This window comes from Carcharhinus amblyrhynchos, chromosome 25 (assembly GCF_965287045.1).
Source record: "Carcharhinus amblyrhynchos chromosome 25, sCarAmb.v2.hapA, whole genome shotgun sequence".
Taxonomy (NCBI): domain Eukaryota; kingdom Metazoa; phylum Chordata; class Chondrichthyes; order Carcharhiniformes; family Carcharhinidae; genus Carcharhinus; species Carcharhinus amblyrhynchos.
The window spans coordinates 28,884,407-28,912,279 of record NC_137348.1 but is presented as its reverse complement, the minus strand read 5'-3'; the positions used below and the strand labels follow the sequence as shown (position 1 = coordinate 28,912,279).

Below are 27,873 nucleotides of genomic sequence, written 5' to 3'. Positions count from 1 at the left end.
TTCATTCACGTAACAGATTTTGTGGTAAGGTAAAACAAGTAATATAGGAGAAGCAAAGATTTTCAGTTATCATAAAGCTGTTATGGGTGCTCAAAGGCAGGAGTTTCCAGCCCTTTCTATTGGTCGCGCCGAAGGTGATTGATGGGATAGGTTCGCCAGTGGTGGAACAGGCGAGCTACGCAATATAGCACAGATATCAGCAGAACTGGAACATCCCGTCAGCAAGCCAATGGCAAGCCATATCCGTTGTCCAAAAACACACAACAGGTGGTTTTGGTGGTGGGGGGGCTGCGGGCAGAACTAAGAGTGTACTAAGAGTGGGTGTACTTCATTGCAAAATAAGAATTCAGGCAATGGTAATCTTGCCCTAATATCCTGCTAGCCAGCTTCGGGGAATTCACATTATGATCACTGTCAACCTGTCCTGCGCTGTCCATTTATCCGAACTTTAGTCTCAGGGATCAAAAACAGCTTCAAGGAAATTTCAATTTCAATGGAGCCCTGAGTGAGTCAGCAATTGGAAAATGTTTGATGCCTACCTCATTTTTCTCGAGACTGCATTCGGATAGCACCTTATCACCTTGCTCCTGGAATGTAATGATAATGAGCGCAACAAAAATATTCACAAAGAAAAATGGAAACACAACGAAGTACACAACATAAAAGATGGACATTTCCATGCGGTAGCGAGGGCTGGGTCCCTGGTCCTCTTCTGTAGCATCCACGGAGTGTTTCAGAACTCTGAGGGGATAGACCAAAAACTTTATGAGGGCAATTTGCAGTGCGATATGGACAACTAGTCCTCACACGATCACTAGAAAACCTGTAATTGAAAACCTGCAAGGTTTGAGTTACTCAATGTCCACAAAGAACATAAACCTTCTATTCCAAGTCTGGATGAGTCCAAATTTAATACAATACAGTTTAAAAAAAACAGAAAATGCTGGAAAATCTCAGCAGGTTTGTCAGCATCTCTGGAGAGAGAACACAGCCAACGTTGAGTTGAGATGACCCTTCATGAGCCCCGACCAAGGGTCATCCAGACTCAAGATGTTGACTCTATTCTCTCCCCACAGATGCTGTCCGATCTGCTGAGATTCTCCAGGATTTTATTTCAGATTCTGCAGTATTTTGCTTTTATCACAGTTATTAAAAATATATTTTGAATTTTTAATGGCTTTATAATTCTAATTATGTAAATAATCATGACTTTTAGAGTGAATCTGTTCCATTTAACATTGTACAATGTAAACGTATCCTGCTTTTCTATAGCTATAAATAATTAGAATTTCCATCGCAATTTCCTCAAACTCCCATGAAACTTCAAAGGAACTACATAAAAGGCCCTATCCCCAGGATTTCCAGTAGAGCAGGTCAATGGGAGAACCCCTAAATAATTTTTACTCAGAAATGTTGAAAACACTAACAGTATAGTCATGAGAGCCATAGATGTAACCAGGAGTTCTGTCTCCTCTTCAAATCCACTAATCGCCCCTGATGAAGGACCTCTCTCAACTCTGCAGGTGAGGTTGCACCTCAGATGACAACACCTTCCCTGATGTTTCTTACAGCCTGCAACTTTTCTCTCTCTACTCTTCCTCTGCTGCCTCTCTTTATTTTATTCACGAACTACTAGGTCTCAGTGTTCCTCAGCATTTTCCCATCATGTGCTTCCCACTCATCCTGCAGACTGTTCCTCCTCCTATGCCTTCGAGATTCGTTGAATATCATTCTGTTTCCTCTTGTTTAATACCCAGGCTTGGTATCACCTCATCATTGCATTTTTTCATCTCTGACTACTGAGGTTTCCAGCACTATGGCTGGAATTTTCCTGTCCCACCCGCCATGGGAATTGTAGTGGGCAGGACATGGACCATGGAAAGATCTGTTGACCTCAGGCAGGATTTTCTGGCCTACAGGAGACCGTGGCCAGAAAATCTTGCCCTTGAGTTTTAACCTTTCACCAGAGCCAAATCAAAAAGCCTTCAAGGCCTGGCACCTAAAATATCCATTGCATTGTTGTGCAAACACACCCACCCCCAAAATCCCAACAATCATAGAGTCCTATAGGGCAGGAGGAGGCCATTTGGCCCATTGAGTCTGCACCAATTCCCCAACAGAGCATCCCAACGAGGCCGTATCCTGTAACCCCATGTATTTATTCCTCTAATCCCGCTAACCCACACATCTTAGGACACTAAGGAGCAATTTAGCATGGCCAATCCACCTAACCTGCACATCTTTGGAGTGTGGGAGGAAACTGGAGCACCTAGAGGAAACGCACGCAGACACAGGGAGAATGTGCAAACTCCACACAGGCAGTCACTCGAGGAATCGAACCCGGGTCCTTGGCGCTGTGACGCAACAGTGCTAACCACTGTACCATCATGCCCCCTGAACACTGCTGCTCCCAATGCAGCACCGCTATGCCTTTGTAGAGGTTCATGTCTCAAAATTTAAAAACAATAAGTTCCCTTTGGATTTTGCATCCAGGACACTTATTTGAAATCCTGTGCTGTTCATCATCTCACGGAACACATACTTCACTTAATAATTCACCAGCTGAAACTCTTCCAGGCAGCAGTAAGAACGCTTGCAAGAAATTCAGCCAAGAAAAGGGGAGGTTTCAATTACTTTGATCTGCCGCAGAATAGCTTCTTTCAATGGAATAATGTCAGCGTCTTTCACATAAGATATAATGCATTGGCTGTGTGTTGCATTTAGCAACGAGACAGTTGAAAAAAGATGTGCATTTAAAGAATATTACTTACAATGAGGTACTTTGACATGACGTGAGCAATATGTAATCAGGTTTGACAAACCCTGAATGCAGCAATTGAAAATTCATTCTGTCAAATTTCAAAGTTGGGCATGATTTAACAAGCAATTGTTGACTGAGAGAACTGATCAGATTGCCTTAACCCAATCCTTGTACCATGTTATTGTACAACTTCTTTATCGCTGTTTTCTGCAACACGTTATAGAATCCCTACAGTACAGAAGGAGGCCATTCAGCCCATCGAGCCTGCACAAACAACAATCATACCCCATCCCCATAACCAAACATATTTACCATGCTAAACACCCCACCCCCCCCAAATCTAGGGTCAATTTAGCATGGTTAATCCACCTAACCCACACATTTTTTTTAAAATTTTGACACACGAATCTCTACAAGTGTATTGCAGTACACATGGTGGTGTTCAAGGCAGCACGGTGGTTAGCACTGCTGCGTCTCAGCACCAGGGACCCGGGTTCAATTCCAGCCTCAGTCAACTGTCTTTGGAGTGTGGGAGGAAACCGGAGGAAACCCACACAGACATGGGTAGAATGTGCAGACTCTGCACAGACAGTGTCCCAAGCCGGGAATTGAACCCAGGTCCCTGGCGCTGTGAGGCAGCAGTGCTAACCATTGTGCCATCACTGCACCCCACTTGTCAATAAAACTAATTCAGTCGAATTCATTTGAATTTTCACAACTGAAGTGACAATTTCGCAACAATTAATTCCAATAAAAAAAAGTTGGGATTCTCCCAAAACATATTTATGGGCGTACTTATCTCTGACACTCTAAGCATTGCAGTGTGATTCACTCTGGTAAGTAGGGGGAGGGGCATATTTCCAGCAGGCCACTGCCCATGCGCCAATCTGTCAGATATCTGCACAGTGGCTCCTCCTATTGCTGGCCTCTCGCTGATCCCCAAAGGATCTTGCACTAGATTGCTGATCTGCCCCACAACACCCCTGATCACTGCTCTTCTAAACCACCCCCCTCCCCCCCCCAATCCCTGTCCTACTGGACATCCCCTGGCCAGCCCTGATCTTTCCCCCCGTCTCCTCACAACCTTCCACCCCACCCCGATGCTGCACTCCCCCACCCCGTGGCCAGCCCAGCCTCCTCCCCCCCACCTCCCATGGCTAGCCCCAACTCCCCCCACCGACTCTGATGACCCATCCCGAACCCACCCCTAGGCCACTCTGATCACCCTCCTCCCTCCCTCCCTCCCCCCAATGATCCTGACTGCAGAGTGGTAGCAGGTTCCTTCACCAATCACCCCAACAGGCCCCAGCCCCCAGTATGCCCCACTCCTATCTGGCACTGGCCCCTTGACACTGCCTGGTGCCAAGTGTGCAGTGCCAGAGTGCCAGGTTGGCAATGCCCAAGGGGTAACCCATCTTGCTTCTGACCTCCCGGGGGACCTCAAAGGCAATTGTCCCCATCAGCGAGGTCAGGGCACCTGTTCCTCATTGGTGGGAAGTAGTCATAAACTCCACTGGAGGGAGTCACTCCTGCCTGGAGAGGGGGGGTGGTGGTGGGGGCATAGATGCTAGCAGGCACAGACCTGGTAATCACATGGAAATGTGAATTTCCACATGACAAATCAGACCTGTGCTGATTTCCGGGGTAGAGATGACTGTGGTATAAAAAGCGCTTGGGAAACTCGCGACAGACGAACCTCGCTAAAGGCCTCCTGTTGGTGTCTCCCGGCCCAGTCCACTGAGAATCCAACCAATATCTTTAATAATGCCCAGCAATCTGGTGACATAGATGTCAAAGGTGTGCAGGCTGGGTGGATTGGCCATGCTAAATTGGCCTTTCATGTCCAAAGACGTGCAGGTTAATTGGATTTATGGTTCTATAAACCCCAATGAATAAACAGTTAGTACTTACGTTGGCCAGCCTTCACCGGTTGACACAGTGAATAGTGTCAGTAAAGCCCACAGCACATTATCATAGTGGAAGTCATATTTCTTCCATTCCCTGGGTTCTGCCTCAGTTTCATCATTGTCATAAACTAGATATTGACCCCTGCAAAACAAACAGCAACTGGATCAGCAGAAGTAATATTTTTGTCTTGGCGAGTTCTTCATCAAAGTCATAATGCTTTAATTATCTAATTTTCTGTGACTTGAGAGCAGGTTTTCAGGAAAATAATTGAGGTGTTGAATATTTTGGAGTACTACAGAGGCGTAAGTAAAAAATTAGAATGTACTGAAATCACACAGCAGGTCTGACAGAATCGGTGGGGAGAGAAAGAGTTAATATTTAATCCAACACGACGCTTCAAAACGGAAAATTAATTAGTAGGCCGGGATTCAAATTTCTGTCTGGAGTCAATGGATCTTCGGCTGGTCCGTCAAATATTCCATCCTGCCTGCAACGATTCTCACCATGGATGGGTCTGGAAAATCCCAGCCGTAGTTCCCATTAATATGTAGCATTTAATGTGTTTTTATGTTGGACTGAAACAGTTCCATCGATCTAGAACTCTTAGCTGAGATAATAAACACAGTTAAACTAGCAAAATCACTGGCAAAATCAAACTAACAAAATCACACTCTGCCACAGATATTAGTGAAGTGTTTCCCCAGAGGTCTCAGTGAACAAAAAAAGTATAAGGAAAGCTACAATGTTAGATCATTTAGATGGTATGTAGATCAATGAAAGCCATTGTACATCTTTCACAGGCTTATCTAATGGTGCAGCTGGAGCCAAAAATAAATATGTGCCAATGATGCACCTTCGGATAGGATGTGTTTTGGACTAATTGAGAGATGCAGGACACTGGTGGAGAGAAACATTCACTGCATGGGAGATTAGAGAGTGGGAGGCTGTTTGCCCTGTTATTCGCAATGTTTCTAACTGCACCCAGCTAGCAAACAGAGTTAAAACTGATCAGTTACCTACTGTCGCTGGGGTCACAGGAAGCTGCCCAGCTCCAAATCCACCGACTAAGCAGTAATACCACATGCCCAAATCATATATAGCAAAATCATCATCTGGACTTATATAGCAAAATCATCATCTGGACTTATCTGCTGATTTACTCCTAGATGCGTACCCTCTGATCCTTCCTGTCATGCTCTGTTTATCTTTACCCATATTTGTACCTTTCTTTCTGGCTTTGTCTGACATCTTCCTAAATTTGATCCCTTGTCCTCGCTATTTAGATTAAAACCCTCTCTAGGTCTCTAGTTATGTGGCTCGCTAGAACACCAGCTCCAGCATGGTGGACGTGTTGACCGTTCCAATAGTACAGTGCCCAATTTACCCAGTAGAGGAAATCTCAGAGGGGTGTAAGGACTATAAAGTGTAGCTGGAAGAGGAGACTTCAATTAGCCAAATATCAATTAGGATAATACATAGCATGGGGATCAAGCTGGGGAATGGAACTGATTGAACTGTCCTGCAGGAAGCTGGCATGGATTTGATGGGTCAAATGGCCTCCTTCAGTGCCGTAATGGCTCAATGTTGAGACCAAGCATCATCTTCAGCTTTGTGAGGCAAACTCTTTTGACAAACAATGGCTATGCTTCCTTAAAGAAAGACTTGCATTGCTATACTTTGCCTTTCACAATCTTTGCACATCCCAAAGCACTTTATAGCCTATTATATTTGGAGGAGAGTCATTGTTGTAATGTGGCAGTCAATTTGCACAGCCAGCTTCAACAAATAACATTATAAAGCCAAGTAATCTTATTTGTGATGTTAAGAGAACTCAATAATTAATAATGCGATATCCACATGCCAACCAAGTTTTACACATGCACCATAGAAAGCATTCTTTCTGGTTGCATCACAGCTTGGTATGGCTCCTGCTCTGTTCAAGACTGCAAGGAACTACAAATGATCGTGAACGAAACCCAGCCCATCATGCAAACAGGCCTCCCATCCATTGACACTGTTTTCTCTCTGCCTCGGCAAAGCAGACAGCATAATCAAGGACCTCATGCATCCTGGACATATTGTCTTCCACCTTCTTCCATTGGGAAGAAGATACAATAGTCTGAGATCACGTACCAACCAACTCAAGAACAGCTTCTTCCCTGTTGCCATCAGACTTTTGAATGGATCTACTTCATACTAAGTTGATCTTTCTCTCCACCCTAGCTCTGACTGTATCCATTCTACACCCTCTCCTTTCTTGCTCTATCTGTATAGCGCACAAGAAACAGTACGTTTCACTGTATGTTAATACATGTCATGATGTGGAGATGCTGGCATTGGACTGCAGTAAACACAGTAAGAAATCTCACAACATCAGGTTAAAGTCCAACAGGTTTATTTGATAGTGTTACCAGCTGTTCACCTGACAAAGGAACAGCATTCCAAAAGTTAGTGGCATTTACTACAAAATAAACCTGTTGGACTTTAACCTGGTGTTGTGAGATTTCTTACTGTGTTAATACATGTGACAATAGTAAATCGAATCAAATCATTAATTCAATAGAATTAAAGAGAGCTTTTGCTATTATATAGGTCAAAACCAAATTGAAAGTTATCATTTACTCAAACTTATATTAATCCTCCAGTTAATAACACCATTGATTTGCTTTGTGTGGGTTTACCTGCAGTCTTTTTCCAAATCCTTTGACTCATCAGTGCAGTAGAAGAATTTACCCTTGAAAAGTTGTACAGCGATGACAGCAAAGATAAACATGAAGAGCATGTAGACGATGAGTATATTCAGAACATTCTTCAGGGAGTTCACTACACAGTCAAAGACAGCCTAAAGGGAACACATTTTGAGTCAGATACTAACAAGAAGGGACAAACAAGACAAGGCTCTCAGAGTCTGCGTTTAAAGACCACTTAGTCACAGCATCTGATCAAAGCGTAGCATTGGGCAGGTTTACAAAGAAATTTAAAACTGCTACCAGTTTTAAGCATTGGTGAGCTGGAACACTCAAGGTGTACAGACCACTCTATGTCTTCTAACCAGAGAAGACAGGTCAAAATGATAGTTATGTCTCTGCGTTATGGATTAGCTGACAGCTAATCCCATTAGCTGACCAACACTTTGTTAACAGTAAAAAGTCTACATCGTCTGAGAATGTCTGCAGATATGCTTATTCAGAGCTCTGTAAAACTACATTTTAAGCTGATTAAAATTCTACTGCTAAGGGGGACTGATGTGAAAGCACCATCTAAAGCTGGTTCAATTCAATTCAGCAGATTTCTTACTCTCAGCCTCTATGGCAAATTTTGGCCAAATGCAAAATATGTAATGTGACTACAAACAAAACTATTTGGATGCTATAATGTATAATCTCAGTGGCGGCACAATGGTTAGCACTGCTGCCTCAAAGCGCCAGGGATCCAGATTCGATTCCCAACTTTGGGTCACTGTGTGTGTGGAGTCTGCACCTTTTCCCGGTGTCTGCGTGGGATTCCTCCCACAGTCCGAATAGGCATGCTGGTTAGGTGCATCGGCCACACTGAATTCTCCCTCAGTGTTACCCGAACAGGCATCAGAGTGTGGCGACTGGGGGATTTTCACAGTAACTTTATTGCAGTGTTAATGTAAGCCTACTTGTGACACTAATAATTAAACTTAAACCATATTGCAAATACATGAATGAGTAGGTAGGTGTTTTGAAAGATAACCCACTAAATGTACTTTTGTTCAAAAAACGCACAATGTTTACACAGAATGCAGTGCATGAAAACTGATCACTTCTCAAACCACGGTCTACATAAATAATATAATACAAGATTCAATTTATTTGGAGTGCAAAGCTAGGGGCAGCACTTCTTTTAGATGTTCAGATGCAAGCCTGATGTTTTGTGCAGACAGTGAGGGTCTCCAGATTATCAAAGTGGTACCAGAGCCCCGATTCGAGAAGTTCTGCCTCTGAACCTGGACCCCCAGCAGTTTTCAAAGGAGGGAGAAAATGGGGACTGTTTATTCAAAATGTATTGAAAACTTTATTTTGTTTCCTCTCAGCATGGTTTCTGAGGACTGTACATGGTGATAATGGGTGACTTGGCATAGAGGCGGTAAGCACAATGTGTGATGCATAGGAGTGCATGGCACGTTGGCCCCAAATTGGCATGGGCTATAAAGGGTCAAGGGGCTATGGGGCATAGATTGGTATGGAGGGTATGAGGCGACATCTACATTTGGTGCAGAGGCACAGGTTGGCATAGGAGTTACAATAGACCTTGAGGGAGGGTGGTGGGGCATGGCGGGTATGAAGGACCATGAGGATTTGATAGGTGGCATAGTTTGGCATAGAGGGCATGAAAAGCCATGAGAGTTGGGGCATGAGGTGTCAAGCATTGGCATGGAGGTGGCATGAAGAGTGTGAGAGGGTGAGGGAGTGAGATTGTGGTGACGGCTAAAGAGCTCTCCCTTGTTTATTTCCTGCAGCAGGAACAGAGTGTTGGGTCACTGAGGTTGGTCTTTTGCCCAGCCTGCCTTCGTACTAACATGCTGCCCCGAACTGTTTCTGGGATTCTCAGACACAACTCCCAACACCCCAGCCTTGTTAAAATGAAACTCTGACCATTGGGGAAAGTTTTGCAGGACTAGCGTTCATTGATCCAGGAATTCTCCCAAATTTCCCGACGGGGGAGCAAAAACTGAGGCTGCAGTGTCAGTCTCAGACCTTGTTAGTGTTTAAAGTGAAAGTTGCTTTTAAGTGTGGTTCTTCTTCTTGTGACTGAGGTCTACAACTTCTCTTGCAAAGGAATGTCTTTTTACTATCTTCTTCAGAAAATAATCAAATATTGGTCAAAAATCACAACTACTCAGAGAGCAACCATTTTAAAAGTCACTTCTTAGTGAAGGTAAAAATAATGACGCAGTTTGTTTGGTTTGGTTCAACATTGCTTAACCTAATTTACAAAATAAAGCACTACTATTTTTCAAGTGGTTATTCAAATGGTAATACAAGATGCTTGGGAGTGACATGTATATGTTTTATCACCCCCAGCAACCATTCAAGACAGTCTTGGAACCAAAGCTGCATAATCCTAACTGTGCAGTTTCATTGTTAGTAATAAAAATGTACTTTGAACAAAATATTTAAGGAAAGAAATTTTGACCCAATCATAAAGTCCCTACAATGCAGAAGAGGCCACTTGGCCCATTGAGTCTGCATCAACTCTCCAAAAGAGCCCCTAACCCAGGCCTATCCTCATAACCTGTAACTCTACGTATTTACCCCGCTAATCCCCCTAAATAGAGGCCACCCTCTGCACTGCAGGGATTCTATACAGTATCCACAGTGCAGGCCAAATGTCCACAACTGATCCTGACACTCTTCCAGTTTTGGTAGGAGTTAGACTGAAAATACAATTACTTTCTGGGTTTTTACTAATAGAAAATTTCACTGCAGAAGTGCAACAATGCAAACACTAAATACCTTTAATTTTGGCAACCGTTTGATGGTTTTCAATGGCCGTAACACACGGAGGACTCGCAGGGACTTGATGGTGTTGAGATCCTTTCCTTTGTTTCCGCTGTGCATGCAAAGAGCAAGAATTATACATGATGGAAGACAATTGAACTTCAGCCAGTCTTGTCACACTAACTGTGCACAAAATTCATAGCACGTTTCAATACACAGGAATGCCTGGGAGCCATATTTATAATTGGAGATGAAACTGGCAAGATTTCAGATGGATGGAACACTTTGACAGCAAATCTCAAAACAAACACAAGTGATGAAAGAAAAAAGCCATGCTTTCGAAGTGGAGAAATATCTACTTATATCTAACCAATTCCTAACATGGAGGAAGCAATGTACTTTCAGTTTAGGGTATAGTTAATTGTATGAGACATCAACATGAAAGTTCAAGTCCAATGTTGTTTTACACGTCTACACTTATAATGATATGACATTTTAAATAGTTAAATTTTAGTAAGCAAATCAAATTTGCTAAATATGAAAAAATGTAACAAATATTTAATCTTTGCTTATTGAGGAATCTGTATGCAATTTTTTCTGAAAGTAAATTACGTATTGCTACAAAATCCAAAAATTAAACGGTACTAGCTTAATCCTAATAGATTCTACATCAAACCTCCATTATGTCCTCTATTACGATCTAACCACATTTTCACAGGGCTGACTTGATAGAGGTATACAATATTATGAGGGGAAGAGATAGAGTGGACAGGATAGAATTGTTTCCCTTGTTGGAGAATTCTAGAATCGGAAGACATAGATTCAAGAAAAGTGGCAGTAGGGGAGGAGGGGACACGAGGGGAAAGAACCTTTTTATGTAGCGGGCGGTGGGTGCCTGGAATTCGCTGCCCAAGTTGATGATGGAAGCAGAGGTCCTAAACTCTTTTAAAAAGTACTTGGACCAGCACCTTAAGTGTTGTAAACTGCAGGGCTTGGGCCGGAAGCAGGAAGGTGGGATGAGAAATGACAGCTGGGTGAGCTCGGGCAGGTCTGGACAAGATGGGCCGAATGGCCTCCTTCTGTTCTGCAACTTTTCTACGGTTCTATGGATTAGCTCTTTAATTCTTATTCCTTTTGTTTCCTGTGGTACACATGTAAAAGCAAAATCTGGGAAATCTCCATTACACATCAAACTCTATCTTCCACTGAGGATCAGAGGAAGGAAGAATCCACTCGGTTATGACAGAAAGTGGAGGATCCACTTACAGACATTACAATCATGGCCTTAAAACCCCGATAAAAAAGGAAAATGATGCGACAGTGAGCTGGAAAGTTGACGTGTGCTGCCTGAAAGCATGCCTTGCTTCTCTCATTGCCTGCTGATGCTCCAGTCTCAGCCATTTTCTGGGCAGCATTTTGTTCTTGTCAGCCGTGGCTTGCCATTGTGTTCCACTCTGAGGGACAGAGTGAGGGGGAGGCAGTTCTCAAATTTACCTCAGCCAGGGAAACATTTGAATCCCTTGGTATATCGGTGTTACATGGAACCACACGCTAACCATCGAGCTAACCACTCCTTCCTCCCAACCCCCATCCTTGAAGTATTATATCCAATATTACCCATTGGCAAGTAACAAGGTCTGAGAATGAACTAAGTCGAAACTGAAAGTGGACCACTTCGGATTTATTCTCCAAATGCATTCACTCATTCAAATATTCCTTTAAACATAAACAGTGTCGTGGAAGAGGCTACGGATGGAAGGATACCAAAATGTTTATTTCAATGCAAGTCTTCATGCCATCGAACCAAGTGACCAGTTGTGAATTGTAGGCGTAGCAAAAAAGACATGTTTTCATTAAGCAATAATTTTGCCAGGCAATGGTAAATAATAGGTTGAGTTATTTTTCGTTACTACTGATTCAAATCTAGTACCTTGCATTGTAGTAAGAGGGGATTAGTTGGTTTCTTTGTTGTGATGTATTTTGTTGAATTTAGGAACTAAAAGTCAAAATGATGGTGATGACTGCCCGTCTTCAGTGACTGCAGAACTGTTCTATAGCCATAATTAACCCCTTTACTCATCCACCACAACTTCATTATTCAGGCAAAGATCCGAATTTCAGATCCTCCAAAGCTGAAACCTAACTTAATCTCATCTGACAAGCAGATTTAAGTCAGACAATCGATTCTGATCTGATTCAAACAGCTCAATGGCTCTACTGCAGAGACTAAAGGCATTTGCAATTATATAGCACCTTTTACGATCCTGGGATGTCCCAAAGCTCTTTACAGCCAATGAAGCACTTTGTTTTATGAAGTGTAGTCATTGCTGTAAAGTAGCAAATGTATGAAGTCTCACAACACCAGGTTAAAGTCCAACAGGTTTATTTAGTAGCAAAAGCCACTGGCTTTCAGGCCTCTGACTCTTTGTCAGGTGAGAGACGAAGGGTCAGAGGTCCGAAAGCTAGTGGCATTTGGTACCAAATAAATCTATTGGACTTTAACCTGGTGTTGTAAGACTTCTTACTGCGTTTATCCCAGTCCAACGCCGGCATCTCCACATCAAGTAGGAAATGTGGCAGTCAATTTGCACTCACAAACAGCAATGTGAAAACAAGTCTTCAATTCGCCAGTGAAATAATTAATTCTTTGTTGACAAAACTCTGCAATTTGTGATATTTGTCCAACCATTAGATGAACAATTTGTATGATACCCCAGGGAGAATCTGACGTTGGTGATTGAGAACCCCACGTCACATTTCTCTGGGCCTGACACAATGACAAGCTGAGTGGCATGCACCTGGTAAATCCCCAGCAAGGAGGAGGTCCCGCCCCTGAAAACTACTGGCCAATCAGAAACGGGGAGCGGTGGTTGCTGCCATTAACACACTGGGTTCTTCATCAAGGATGAAGTGTGATGGGATGGGGTCACAAGGAGGGTGGAGGTCACCGTTGAGTGGAGGAGTATGCTGCAAGGGCAGGATTGTTGGCTCCCAACGAGGCTCTCCTTCACGATGCCAGGTCTCTTGCTCGGCCTCTGAGTGCCAGTGAACGAGGCCCATTAAATGAGCCTTTCCACTGGTAGCGGGCAGATTTCCCATGGCAACCCCTTCCCGCCACTCACCAAATTAGGGAGGCAGTGGCGCAGTGGTATCGCCACTGGACTGGTAATCCAGAGACCCAGAGTAACGCTCTGGGGACCCAGGTTCGAATCCCACCACAGCAGGCGGTGAAATTTTAATTCAATAAAAATTTGGAATTGAATGTCTAATGACGACTATTGTTGACTTACATAAAAACCCATCTGGTTCAGTGACGTCCTTCAGGGAAGGAAACCTGCCGTCCTTGCCTAATCTGGTCTACATGTGACTCCAGGCCCACAGCAATGTGGTTGACTCTCAACTGCCCTTTGAAAGGGGGAGTTAGGGATGGGCATTAAATGTCAGCCTAGCCAGTAACTCCGACATCCTGCAAAATGAAAAAAAAGTGGGGCAGTTTTCCCACTAGCGGCACCTGCCGCACCAGCCTGCCTGCTCCAGCTATTTCTATTAAACTTCACTCAGTTTTAAACAGAATAACTGAGCCAGCACGTCTTTTGTATTATTTCATGATTATGAGAAGGGCATATGTATCAGCTGGTAAAATTACATCAAAAGCTTGGAACACAATCCTCAAATCTAAACTAAAGCTGAATCCAAAATTCAGCTATCATCTTCTCCCATATCGCTCGAATACAGTGAAATATAAGAATTATAGGCAGAATTTTCCAGCCTCGCTCGTCCCTAAACCATGAAATCCCATCCGAGATCAATAGACTTTTCTATGGTTTGCTTCTCGCCTGCTATGATTCCCGTGGCAGGCAGAATGGTAAAATTCACCCCATATCTTTCTTACTGACCAAAGCTTAAATGTACATTGAAACTAGAAATAATATGCTACGAAATCTGAAAAGAAAACCCAAAAAGTGTTGGAAACATCCAACAGGATAGACAACATCTGTGGTGGGAGAAACAGGGCTCAGTTTAAGTTTATTCATTAGTGTCACAAGTAAGCTTACATTACACACTGCAATGAAGTTACTGTGAAAATTGCCTAATCTCCACACTCCGGCGCCTGTTTGGGTACACCGAGAGAGAATTTAGCACGGCCAATGCAGCTAACCAGCATCTCTTTCGGACTGAGGGAGGAAACCGGAGCACCTGGAGGAAACCCACGCTGACGCAGGGAGAACGTGCAAACTCCGCACAGACAGTGATCCAAGCCAGGAATCAAACCCAGGTGTTTTGAGGCAGCAGTGCCCGGTTCTGTTGAAAAGTCATCAACCTGACATATCACCTGATGGGCCAAATGGACTCTTCTGCACTGTAGGGATTCTATGATTCTATGAAATAAGTTTAGAATAGCACTGGAAGTAAAACTTCCAAAAACAAATCCACCCAGTCTACAATCGCAAATACAATTTTACATTATACTCCGTTTATTAGATTGCAATTCTTTCATTTGCTTTGCCTTTCTTTATTATTGTTGAAGAACACCATTGTCCAGTTCACCAGTTTGGAGACTAACTACAAGTGAACCTGTGACTGACTGACTGCAAAGCAATGGAGCATAATGGCAAACAGGAGGCACAATGGACTGCCTTTTTCCATGATTGAGGGAGAAGGTTTTGATGGTGACCTCTCAGTATTGCTATCACTGTCCCTCTGAACCAGGCCACGAGAACGTCAGATTAGCACAGCCATTCTGAATTTGCCTACCTGTCACTCAATGTTCTACAAGAGATTGCACTATGGAAACACACGCCCCCCCCCCCCCCCACCACTCCATTCCCTACATGCTGCTTTCCCCCACCTCCCTCCCCCCAACTCCTCTGCCCTCCCCATTGGGGTTTCCTGATATTCACACCCTCTGTTGCCGGGCAACTTGTGGTGGAGGGGGTGGTTGCTGTCGGCAACCAGGCCTCACAACTATCAATCTGAAATCAGTCAAAATTTCAACTCGACTGCTCTCGCACTGCTGTTAGAAAATCCACTTCGTTAATAAGGCACAGTTGGATTTTGAGCAACAACATGATAAATAAAATTTAATGAATATCAGAACTGTCCCCAGGGAAATAATAGCACATTGGTGGAGTGCTGCACAATGATTAAATAGTAGATTTCTTAAGCCAAATTAATTATTTAAAATAATTCTTTTCGGAATTATTTAGATTTCACCTTCACCCCGTGTGTGTGCTCCAATCTTTAAACTGTGCTATCTAGCCGCTTTTAGAAGCGTTTTCTTTTACTGCTTCTTCTTTCCTGGTCGTGAAATTCTTCCAATGTGTTTGGCTGCTTGAACAGCCTGAGGATCTCTCACCAGGCTGGGTGTCCCCAGTAACAAGCACCGTCATCAGTTCATGCAGCGTCACTGCCTGAAGATAGAGGTGATACTCACACCAAAGAGATTGCTAGAGGCAGCCCTTCTTTACCATGGACTACAAACGCTGGGTCCTTAACTACTCTCAGCCACAGGTCATAAAATACAAAGAATAAAGCAAAATACTGCGGGTACTGGATTCCGAAACAAAAACATACAAATGCTGGAAAAATGACAGAATCGCTACCGTGCAGACTCCATCGAGTCTACACCAACAGCAAGCCCACCCAGGCCCTATCCCAGTAACCTCGCATATTTACCCTGCAATCTCCCCCAATATTAAGGTAACCATGGCCAAGCCACCTAACACACGCATCTTTCGAGTGCGGGAAGAAACTGGAGCACCCGGAGGAAACCCAAGCAGACATGGGGAGAATGCGCAAATTCCACGCAGACAGTGACCCGTGGCCAGAATTGAACCTGGGTCCCCGGCGCTGGGAGGCTAACCGCTGTGCCACCGAGCCAGCTCAACAGGTCTGACAGCGTCTGTGGAGAGAGAATTGATCCAACATTTCAGGTCTGGATGACTCTTTGTCAGACCTAAGAGCAAAGAAAATAAGAAGCGATTTATACTATGAGGAGGGGCATGGTGTGCTGTAAAAGGAAATGAAGGAGGAAGCTGGGAAAGGTATTAAAAGTGTCCATCAAGTGACCAGAATGCGTGAATGGTAGATCAGAGATTGATAAGGGACTGCCTGAGGAATGTAGCAGTTGCCCTGAAGTAAGGGGAGTGGCGGGGGGGCAAAGATGGAGAGCAAAAATATGGAAATGAGAATGAAAGGTGATAAAAATGAATGAATGAGATTAAAAAAATGAAATAAAATAAATGGAAATGGGGCGAAGGTGGAGGGGAGAGTTCACGCTCTGAAGTTGTTGAACTCAATTTTCAGTCGGAAGGCTACAAAATGGCCAATCGGAAGATGGGATGCTGTTCCTCCAGTTTGTGTTGAAGTTCAAAAGGCCAAGGGTGGACATGTGGACAGGAGGGCAGGGTGATGTGCTGAAGTGGCAAGCTACAGATGAGGTCTGGGTCTTGCTTGCGAACGGACTAAAGGTGTTGGATCACTAAATGGACGCTTTTAGCACCTTTCTCAGCCATCATCATCATTTACCTTCCCTTTGTCCAATTACCGCACCGCTCCCCCCCACCTTTTTCTCAATCTCTCTTCATTTTCTTTGCTGTTAGCTCTGAAAAAGGGTCATCCAGATTTGAAACATTGGCCCAACACTCTTAGACCTGCTGAGATTTTCCAGCATTTTCTGTTTTTGTAATAAAATGCAAAATTGTGCAGACTGCTCATCTGTGTTAGCAGACAGGTGTGCAAGGTTAAAATGTGAAGAGTTAAAATTCATTTCATTTAATTCATGTTTTTGATCAAAACATTAATGTAACACGCAAAACAATCATCTCTTCAGCTTGGCTGATACTGATTTTAATTTACTGTGTGGTGTTTGCACGTTCTTCCCCTGTCTGTGTGGACTTCCTCCCACAATCCAAAGATCTGCAGGTTAGCTGCATTGGCCATCCTCAATTGCCCCTTCGTGTAATAAGATGTGTAGGTTAGGGAGATTAGCAGGGAAAAAGATACAAAAGTCTGAGGTCACGAAATAACCAATTCAAAAACAACTTCTTGCTTGCTGCCATCAGACTTTTGAATGGATCCACCTTATATTAATTTGGTCTTTCTCTACACCCTAACAATGACTGGGGAACACGACATTCTCCTTTCCTTCTCTATGAACAGTATGATTTGTCTGTCCAGCGCGCAAGAAACAATACTTTTCACTGTATACCAATACATGTGACAACAATAAATCAAATCAACTCAATGCATGGGATTACAGGGACAGGGTGCTGGGTGTGGATGGGCAAGATGCGTTTTCGGAGAGCCGGTGTAGGCCCAATAGGCCAAACAGCCCCCTTCTGCACTGTAGGGATTCTATAATTCAGTGAAATTAAAGAGACTGACATTTATGGTCCAATAAAAAGTTTGCATGATTACCGAGGAACAAACATGATTTGAACTACTGCAATAAAAATTGGTGTGCTTTTAATGAGAATGACGGATGATTAATTGGGGATGATGTTCAGTAAAGCACTGCAGTAGATCATGATTACTGGATCACCATCATTTTCATTTCTGTATCTATGTTATGCCATTCAAGAATGATCCTTACAGTAAACAGTTACCTGGAAATATTACAATTTAACTCATTTCACATTGAATCTCATTTCATTATGAAAATATTTTAGAGGTTGCATTCAGGGCAGCACGGTGGCTCAGTAGTTAGCACAGCTGCCTCACAGTGCCAGGGACCCAGGTTCGATTCTGACCCCAGGTCTGTGTGGAGTTTGCATGTTCTCCCCGTTTCTGCGTGGGTTTCCTCCGGGTGCTCTGCTTTCCTCCCACAGTCCAAAAAGGTGCGGGTTAGGTTGATTGGCCATGCTAAATTGACCTTTCAGTGAGATGAGTGGGGTAAATGTGTGTGGTTATGGGAATAGGGCCTGGGTGGGGCTTGATCAGTGCAGACTCAATGGGCCGAATGGCCTCTCTCAGTACTGTAGGGATTCTATGAAAATGTTTACATTCCAGCAGGTTTAAATGGTTTTGAAATTAATAAAAAAAATTTGCCAATGTCTTAGTTGACTTAACTCATTTCATCTTTCTTTTTAATAATGCCAACATTCTGTAATGATAATGATTGCAATTGTATTTAGACTTTAATTAAGCATATGGTTTATGATCCATGTCGTGCTTTTGATATTTACAGACACAGTTGGAGGAAATAAAAACAGCACTAAGTTAAACATTCTTTGGGATATATCATTGGAGACAGCATTTAAAAAAGATCCCCAAATGTACTACCGATTTCATTTTTGCCCCTTTGTCCAAAAGACATGATGGTTAGATGCACTGACCATGCTAAATTTTCCCAGTGTACCCAAACAGGTGCTGGAGTGTGGCCACTAGGGGATTTTCACGGTATCTCCATTGCGGCGTTGATGTAAGCCTGCTTGTGACACTAATAAATAAACATAAACTTATTCCCAAAGTTGCTGAAGGCCTGGTTGCTTACTGCTCCGCAGGCTCTCCAAGGCATTGTTCAACTAACCGTTCTTCATGGGTGAGCATCATCAAGGTACTCTACTGGACAGGGTCTGATCCCTGAGCCCAGTGCTCATCCCATTCAATATCCTACATGTAAATTTTCTACCAGTCATCACAACATGGTGATCAAGTGATTAAATTCAAGCTGATTGTTCCCTTTAGTAGCTCAGGAGGTCAGCACTCTTTTCTCTGAAGTTCTAATCCAAGACCATAGGAGTGCCTAATCCAGGTTAACTGTTTAATGTTCTACTGAGGGAGCACAGCACTGTCAAAGGTACCAATGTTCAATCACAGCATTAATTGCCTGTTCCAGTGGTATAGGTGGGTGAAGATCCCAGCTTTTCTTCAAATAATGTCATGGAATGTGGTCATACACACTTGGGTTGCATTCAAAATGGCTGTCGCGCTTCCCTATGTAACGTTTAAGAAGAAGGAACAAAACACTTGCATTTACATAAAGCTTTTCACAAGCTCAATGAAATGTGGATACTGTTGTAATGTAGGAAACAAAGCAGCCAATTTATGCCCAGCAAGTGGCCATCAATAGCAATGAATAAACAATCAGGCAATATGTTCTCGGCGTTGGCCAAGACATGAGCAGAATTCCCATACCCTTCTTTAACTAGTGTTATTGGGCCTTGTATGTCTATTCGAGAGGGCTGTTGGTACGTAGGCTTTTCTTAAGTAGTCCCTCAGGATTGGAGATGATTTGCTTCCACTCGAGTTCGATGGGTTCTGAGACAGCCAGTAAGTCCAATCCCAATCACCGATTGTGCCACACATGGGGCAGGTGGTGCTTGAAGGGTTGGGTAAATGGGTTGCTTGGAGGTTTGTGCATTCCCTCTGATACCTCAACTTCACCTCTCCACACTCCCAACAGAGTCACTCAATGTGTTAGAAACCAGTTGGTTGCTGAGTAAACTGGCTTGAGAGATGACATAACTGCTGGACCACTCTTCTTGTCACCGGATTTGGAGGATCTTGTGAAGGTACCTCTGGAAGTACATCTTCAGTGCTGCTGTAGGTTGTCCAAGTCTCTAAAGCAAATCGGAGTGTGGGGCCTAGATTGATGCCTCATTCACTTCCAATTGTGCAGTATTTCCTCAGTACGGTGCTGCATTGTCATTTTCGATTAGATTAGAATAACTCTTTGGATGACTTCAAGCTTACTTCTATTTTAATACTGCCTGTAACGCTGCCCTAGCCAAGATCAATTTCTTCAGTGAAACAGTGGAGATAAGATAGGTTGCTTGTTTGTTTTAGCCAGCACAGAGCAGTATGGTGGCACAGTGGTTAGTACTGATGCGTCACAGCGCCAGGGACCCAGATTCAATCTTGGTCTCGTGCGACTGTTGGTGTGGAGTTTCCACATTGTTCCCCTATCTGCACTGGTTTCCTCCAACAGTCCAAAAATGCATCTGCGGCACAGTAGCACATGGGTGGCACGGTGGCACAGTGGTTTGCACTGATGTCTCACAGTGCCAGGGACCAGGGCTCAATTCCTGGCTTGGGTGATTGTGTGAAATGTACACATTCTCCCAGTGTCTGCATGGGTTTCCTCCGGATGCTCCAGTTTCCTCCCACAAAAAAAGTGCGGATTAGGTTGATTGGCCATGCTAAATTGCTCCTTCGTGTTAGGGGGATGTTGGGGGAATTAGTAGGGTAAATGTTTGGAGTTGCAGGGGTGCGTTCAGCATGGGATCGCTGTCAGTGCAGGCTGAATGAGCCAAATGGCCTCCTTCTGCCTATTATAGAAAGGATATTATTAAACTAGGAAAAAAAATGCAGAAAAGATTTACTAGGATGCTACTGAGATTTGATGGTTTGAGTTATAAGGAGAGGCTAGATAGACTTTTTCATCTGGAGTGCAGGGGGCTGAGGGATGATCTTATAGAGGTCTATAAAATAATGAGGGGCATAAATCAGCTAGATAGTCAATATCTTTTCCCAAGGGTATGGGGAGTCCAAAACTAGAGGGCGTAGGTTTAAGGTGAAAGGGGAGAGATATAAAAGTGTCCAGAGGGGCAATATTTTCATGCAGAGAGTGGTGAGTGTCTGGAACAAGCTGCCAGAAATAGCAGTAGAGGCAAGTACAATTTTGTCTTTTAAACAGTTACATAGGTCAGATGGGTATAGAGAGATATGGGCCAAATGTGTGCAATTGGGATTAGTTTAGGGGTTTTAAAAAAAAGGGTGGCATGGACAAGCTGGGCCGAAGGGCCTGTTTCCATGCTGTAAACCTCTATGATTTGAGAACTGTTTCAATAAAATTCTGTCTATTATTCCAGGATAAAACATACAGGGCATTTATCGACACTATTAGCAGATAAATAACAACATGAATGTGAACTTGTGCCAACGTTTTGTAATGCATATTAATATCTCCTGGTAATAAACTAGTCATTTCATAGTCTCATATTGAAAAATTCACTCCCCACACAACTGTGCAGGCTTTTAACATATTTTAAACAGCCGTACCAAAGCATTTGCAAGTCCAGTCATTAAAACAGAAATAAAAATGTCTGTGTGTTAAATTCTTTCACATTTTTTTCCAGCTCATAAACATTAGCAGTGGATATCAAAATGAATCGCAAATTGCCTAGGCAATGTGTGATGGTAATTATAAACAAATATTACTGGAGCTGGGGAATAACTGTTTTTTTCCAAAGTTAAATAATTGGGCCTCTGTTTTACAATTTGAATCTAATTACTCAAAAGAGCAAGCAGGAGACCAAATATGCAGCAATTGGTAGCAACACACTCAATAATATTTGGGGCAAGAGTAGGTCCATCTAGCTAATCTTCCTAACCACTGCCCAGCTGTAATTATGGAACAAGCTTTCCTCTCTAACCCTTTGAAAAGAATATTTTTCTACAGGCCTCAACAGCTACAGATTTCTATTTTACCACACTTGCTCAACCAGGAACCTGGTAACCCGCTCCTGAATTGGAGAACCTTCTTCCCAAAAACATTGCCCAGATTTTCTTTCTTTATTTTCATTTCCTTATTGTTAAACCATGCCCACCTCATCCTCAAATCTGCGCTCAAGAAATAATGTCCCTTTATTTAGTTTCTACATATCCATAAGGATTTTGAAAGACTTTTATCAAAACCCTCCTATCCTTAGAATCTTACAGTGCAGAAGGAGGCCATTCAGTCCATCGAGACTGCGCCGACTACAATCCCACCCCAGGCCCCATCTCCCTACCCCATACATTTACCCTGCTAATCCCCTTGACATTAAGGGACAATTTAGTGTGGCCAATCCAACTAATCCGCACATCTTTGGACTGTGGAAGGAAACCGCAGCACTCGGAAGAAACCCACACAGACACAGGGACAATGTGCAAACTACACACAGACAGTGATCCAAGCTGGGAATCGAACCCAAGTCCCTGATACCGTGAGACAGCAATGTTAATCACTCTTCCTCTAAATCCTCTTTAAACAGTGGATATCAGGGTCCTAATCTTCCCTTATAGTTTGGGTTTTGAAGTTGAGGAAGCAGTCTCTTTTGGACTCTTCAACAATTCTACACTGAAGGCGAGACTCAAGGCCAGATGGCAACTCCCCTTTGACCTCATGACATTCTTAAAACCACACTGGCTAGCATTTTATTCACTACCTGCCAACAGTTTTAAAGACTATCTACCAAAATTCCCAATTACCATTTTGTTCTGTAATCACCAACACGTTACCACTTAACATGTCATTCACGTCTGCGCATCTTTTACATAAATTCATCTGTCACCTTTCTGTCTATTCATTTGTCTCACCTGATCCTATGACTTATCACTTATAAGGGGAAACAATGGCGGAGTGGGAACGAGTATATAAGAGACCCAGGGTAAAGCTCTGGGGAACTGGGTTCGAATCCCACCCAGGCAGATAGTAAAATTTGTATTCAATAAAAGGAATCTGGAATTGGAAGTCTAATGATGACCATGAAACCATTGTTGATCATCTTAAAAGCCCATCTGCTTCATTGATGGGAAGGAAATTGGCTGTCCTTACCTGATCTGGCAAATATGTGACTCCAGACTCCTACATGCTCGCAGGAATGGGCAATAAATGCTGGCCCTGCCAACAATGGCTGCATCCCATGAACAAATAATGTTTAAAAAATTACCACTAGATGCAATGGTCGCTGCTGCTCAATGTGATGACATTTGCAAATGTTGACTCTTTGGATAATGTTCCATTTTTTAACCTGTAACCGACTTGGAAAGTTGTGGGATCAATCACAACTTAAGACACCTCCTTCTGCTCATCACGCATCAGCCATGCATCAGTCCAAGTTCATAGTTTGTCAAATATCTCATGGGCATACACCCTGTATGAAGTCTGTATGCAGGACAGCATCAAATTGAAATCTGGGAAACTAACATCCTCTGTCTCACCCTTACCAGTTGTGTAGCCTCCTCAAAGAGTTCCAATAAAATGATTGGACATGATTTACTCCATCCGAGTTGATGCTGGTCCTGTCTGAGTAAACGTGGGCGTGACCTTATTGGCTTGTCATGCCAGTGGATCAGCCTAAAACCAGGTTTGCACATGGTCTCTCATCTCACGTGATTTTACTGGCCCCAATCTACTGGCGCAATTAAGCAGGCATGAGGCTGATTTTTAATATTAATGAGCTGATTTTAATATTAATGAGCTGGTTTTAATATGATCAGTGAGCCCGGGATGCAATCGCCCAGACTCACCAGCAGAGGTTCTTACCAGGGAGGGTCATATATGATCCCCAGCAATGGGGATCTGACATGATGTTTCACCATTGGGACCAGAAGCCATTGTGCTCAGCGGCAAGGGTGCACAGTGCCTCTTGGGCAGTGGCAGCCTGGGACCCTGACAGTGCCCACTCGATACTGAGCAGTGCCAAGGAGCTTGGCCTAAGAGGAGGGGGTGGAGCAGAAGGGGAGGCAGTGTATGGGAGCTGTCTGGGGGTGGGAGAAGTGACAATCCTCCAAAGCACCATGTACTCTTGACACAACGCACTGGCAGATAAGGATGCATGGAGAATAGCGCCCTCTACCAGCCTTCGGTCGGCTTGCTGGCAAGCCTAGGCCCCGCCCCCGCCCCCACCCCTCCCCCTGCTGGCAAGAATGAGATTGTGGCTCATTTTTTCAACTAAGTGTCATAAGATTTGGTTTCTCCCATCGCTGAAAAAACAGGTCCGAGACTCCTGTTTTCACACTCATTCAGCACTTAGAATCTTCCTGGTTAGATCACCCCCATATCTTTTAAGATGATTCCTTACTTCTACCAAGTCTGAAATATATTGCCTACAATAAAGGCAAGTCTGAAAATCATGCGAGTTACTTTTGTCCCTTTTGAAAATGAGGTCTAATTTGCTACTTCTCAATCCATTGCAACAGTGCTCTATACACTGAGGTAATTATTGGTGCAGAGAACTGCAATCTCTTCAATTATCTCTATCCGTACCTTTGAGCAGAGATTGTCCAGTTCTGGGACCTTGTTCACCATCAGCTTCCTAATTTCTACCTCGCCTTCCCTCGTTTCTAGTTCAGTCTTTCCCTTAAATTTCTCTCTTAACTCACCCACATCCCCCCTCACCTTCAATGATAAATATAGCAATAAAATAGCAAGTTAGCAATTCCGCAGTGTTGTTCTCAGTTTCACCCCCACAGACACAGTCAAATATCCCACTATGCCTTTCTTTTACTCCTGATTTTCTTTAAAAAGGTTCTGTTATTGCTGTTCAGTATTTTTCTCTGTAGATCCCTCATGTTTGTCCTTTGCACATTGAATCGTAGAATCTACAGTGCAGGAGGAGGGCACTCAGCCTATCGAGCCTGCACCGGCAACAATCCCACCTGGCTACTATCCCCACAACCCCACGTATTTACCCTCCCAGTCCCCAAATGCCCCAATAAGGGGCAACTTATCATGGCCGATTAACCTAACCTGCACATCTTTGAGCTGTGGGAGGGAATTGGAGCACCCAAAGGAAATCCATGCAGACATGAGGAGAATGTGCAAACTCCACACAGTCACCCGTGGCCGGAATTGAACCCCATCCCTGGCGCTGTGAGGCAGCAGTGCTAACCACTGTGCAACCCACATCTCACCAGTTTATTTTGAAAACACTTTTTTTTTATTTATTAGTGTCACAAGTAGGCTTAAATTAACATTGCATTGAAATTACTGTGAAAATCCTCCAGTCACCACACTCTGGCACCTGTTTGGGTACACTAAGGGGCAATTTAGCATGGCCAATGCATCTAACCAGCACATCTGTCAGACTGTGGGAGGACACTGGAGCACCCGGAGGAAACCTACGCAGACACGGGAAGAACGTGCAGACTCCGCACAGGCAATGACCCAAGCTGGGATTCGAACCTAGGTTCCTGATGCTGTGAGACAGCAGTGCTAACCACTGCGCCATCTCAGTTCTGGTTTGCGTTGCAATTCTGTTGAACTTGTTTCTATTCTGCATAAGACCTTTCTCAACCAACCTAATGTCTCCTCTCACTTTTCTTTCTCACACACAATGGATTTACTTCTTATTTTGTGAACCGTTCTTCGCAAGGTAAAAGCTAATTGCTTAAAACCCTCCTATAAAGTAGTTTCACGCATTTTATTCCATTTTTCAGTGCCACTAATAGAAGCAACAAACTGAATGAGCTAAATGAGGCTTTTTGCTTTGCTATCGTTATACTACAGTACGGATTTGATTGCTGGAATCTTGCTCCTGCTCTCGCGAGCAGGATTTTATGGTCGTGCGGACTCCCTGCTGCGAGGGGCGCATTCAATGGACACCCCAGTGACAACAGTGGCACAGTAAGATCCTGATGTCAGCAATCTGCTGGCCACCTTGCACTGTCACAAAACACGCCGCAGAGCGGGAGAAAAACCCCACCCAGTGTGTCCAAATGCCTTTATACGCTTGATATCATCTGCCTTTCAATGCAAGCTCTTGTGCATGAAGCAAGGCAGAAGTAATTCGATCTTACATGAATATTTTAAAACATTAAGTCAGTCCTAGAGGAAAAAGCATACCAAATGAATAGAGTAAAGCCCATTCTTTCTGCGAGAACTTCTAATCCATTAATTATCTATGTAAATGAATCTAATTAACATACCATTAACTTCTGGAATGCAGTGTAAAGAAATTACTTTTTTTATTCATGGGACACAGGCGTCGCTGGCTCTCTGAAGGGACAACATGGTGACACAGTGGTTAGCACTGCTGCCTCACAGTGCTAGGGACACAGATTTGATTCCTGGTTTGGATCACTGTCTGTCTGGAGTTTGCACATTCTCCGCGTCTGCGTGGATTTTCTCCGGGTGCTCCGGTTTCTTCCCATAGTCCAAAGATGTGGATTGACCATGCTAAATTGACCCTTATTGTCAGGAGGACTGGCTAGGATAAATGTGAGAGGATAGGGCCTGGGTGGGAATGTGGTTGGTGCAAATTTGATGGGCCAAATGGCCTCCTTCTGCACTGTAGAATTCTATGATTTCATGATTCAAAGCCTAATAACAAATTGGAGGAAATCCATCTCATCAAGAGCTGAATTTTATTAGGAGAAGAGATGAGAGGGGCAATCTGTCCTGCTTCCCCCCCAGAAGAAATGTAGGTTGGACCCTGGAGTGAGACCATGCTGGGGGCAGTCTTCACAAGGTGAGGTCTGACTTCCACCCCTCAATCAAATGAAGGAACACCCAGCCTTGATTGGCCAATAGCTCTTACTGTCCCAGCAGCGCCAACATAGAATAGTGGCCACTGCTGGAACTGCAAAACAGCCCTGCGGTGAAAAGGAATGGCCACTCGAGAAAGGCAAGTCCAGGAAGTTTGGATGGGAAGGGATCAGAGGGCTTTGGGGAGGTAGTTTGGGTGGTGGGCTTCATGAACCAGGCAAGGAGGCAGAATAGGCAGGTAGTACCTTGGAGGATAGCTGCCTTCTTGATGCCCCTCAAAAGAAGGTAACACTCTTCCTTTCATCAAATCTGGCCAACGGCAGCAGAGGCTGACTTCTGCCAGAATCTTACCACTGTCCACGCCGGCAGGATTTTCCTGTCCCGCTGCAGTGAACAGAGATTTGGCTGGTCGCCAAATTCTCCGACTTCACTGCAGCGGAAGTGTGGCACGAGCAGCAGATAAGATCACGCCCTTAGGCTAAGCACCCAATAATTGTCCACCTAAGGGACTTGGCAAACCTACAGATGGGTGGCCTATCAGTCATCTTACCCACGCCGTCTGTAATAGGGGGGCCGGTTCAGGGGTGAGAGGGAGAATGGTGGTCTAGCCACTCAACATATTTAACGTGATTTCCCCACCTCAGTGGAATAACCCAGTTCCAGAATTGCATATTTCCACCAGCCATTACTCCCAAATAAATCATTCCTTCCCACACCACTATATTTGTCGTGTTCCTGTCATGTCTAATCGCAATGGATGTTCACATCATACTCAGAAAATCTGATACATTTTCAACATGGCTGCATTTCAATCACAATAGTGACTCAATGCACCTAAAAATGTGATGGTAGGAAAAGAAAATGCTAGGAGCACATAGTGGCTCAGTCGGCATCTCCAAATATAAGCTTTAGCAGGTCTCCTCTGAACCCTTTCTGCCTATTTCAATGCTGCCTAATCTATAAAGCATTAATCGCACGTTCACTTTTTATTTCAATTATCAAACATTTTGTCCCCTCGACTAAGAGGCTAATATAATCCACGTTAGGAGAGTGCAATAAATCCTGATTGTCATTACCAATGCCAAAACAAATTATGTCTTAATCACGCGAGTCCTGATTTCGATCACAATCATCATTCTCACTAATGCTATTTGGGTAGAATCGGGTCAAATAAAAAAGCAACAAGAGCTAATCTGTTTTTTTTTTGAAAAAAAGATGTGCGGGTTAGGTTGATTGGCGATGCCAAATTGCCCCTCAGTGTTCTGGGATGCGTAGTTTGGAGAGATTAGTGGAGTAACAGGGGATAGGGCCTGGGTAGGATTGTTGTTGGTGCAGACTCGAGGGCCACGTGCACTGTAGGGATTCGATGACTTCTACGAAGCGACTGGTTGTGACAATAACTCAAAGGTTGTGTGAAAGTATATGAGGCAACAAATCCTTTACACAAGATAACATATTCCGTTTTCAAAATGGAACTGAAATGAATTATTCCAGGCAAGATTTGTAATTCAGCCTCATCGAAATGCCTGGTGCCAGCTATT

General features: G+C 43.7%; 1 protein-coding gene across 1 annotated transcript in view; it reads right to left on the bottom strand.

Annotated features, from left to right (window-relative positions):
* cacna1ba (calcium channel, voltage-dependent, N type, alpha 1B subunit, a) overlaps positions 1 to 27,873 on the bottom strand; it is a 621,447-nt gene that overhangs the window by 96,635 nt on the left and 496,939 nt on the right. Inside the window, exons 25-28 of the mRNA XM_080212160.1 lie at positions 10,153 to 10,249; positions 7,351 to 7,511; positions 4,673 to 4,810; positions 540 to 741 (exon numbers count right to left, since the gene is read on the bottom strand). Coding sequence (XP_080068286.1) covers positions 540 to 741; positions 4,673 to 4,810; positions 7,351 to 7,511; positions 10,153 to 10,249 — 598 coding nt within the window. The remainder of the gene's footprint in view (positions 1 to 539; positions 742 to 4,672; positions 4,811 to 7,350; positions 7,512 to 10,152; positions 10,250 to 27,873) is intronic.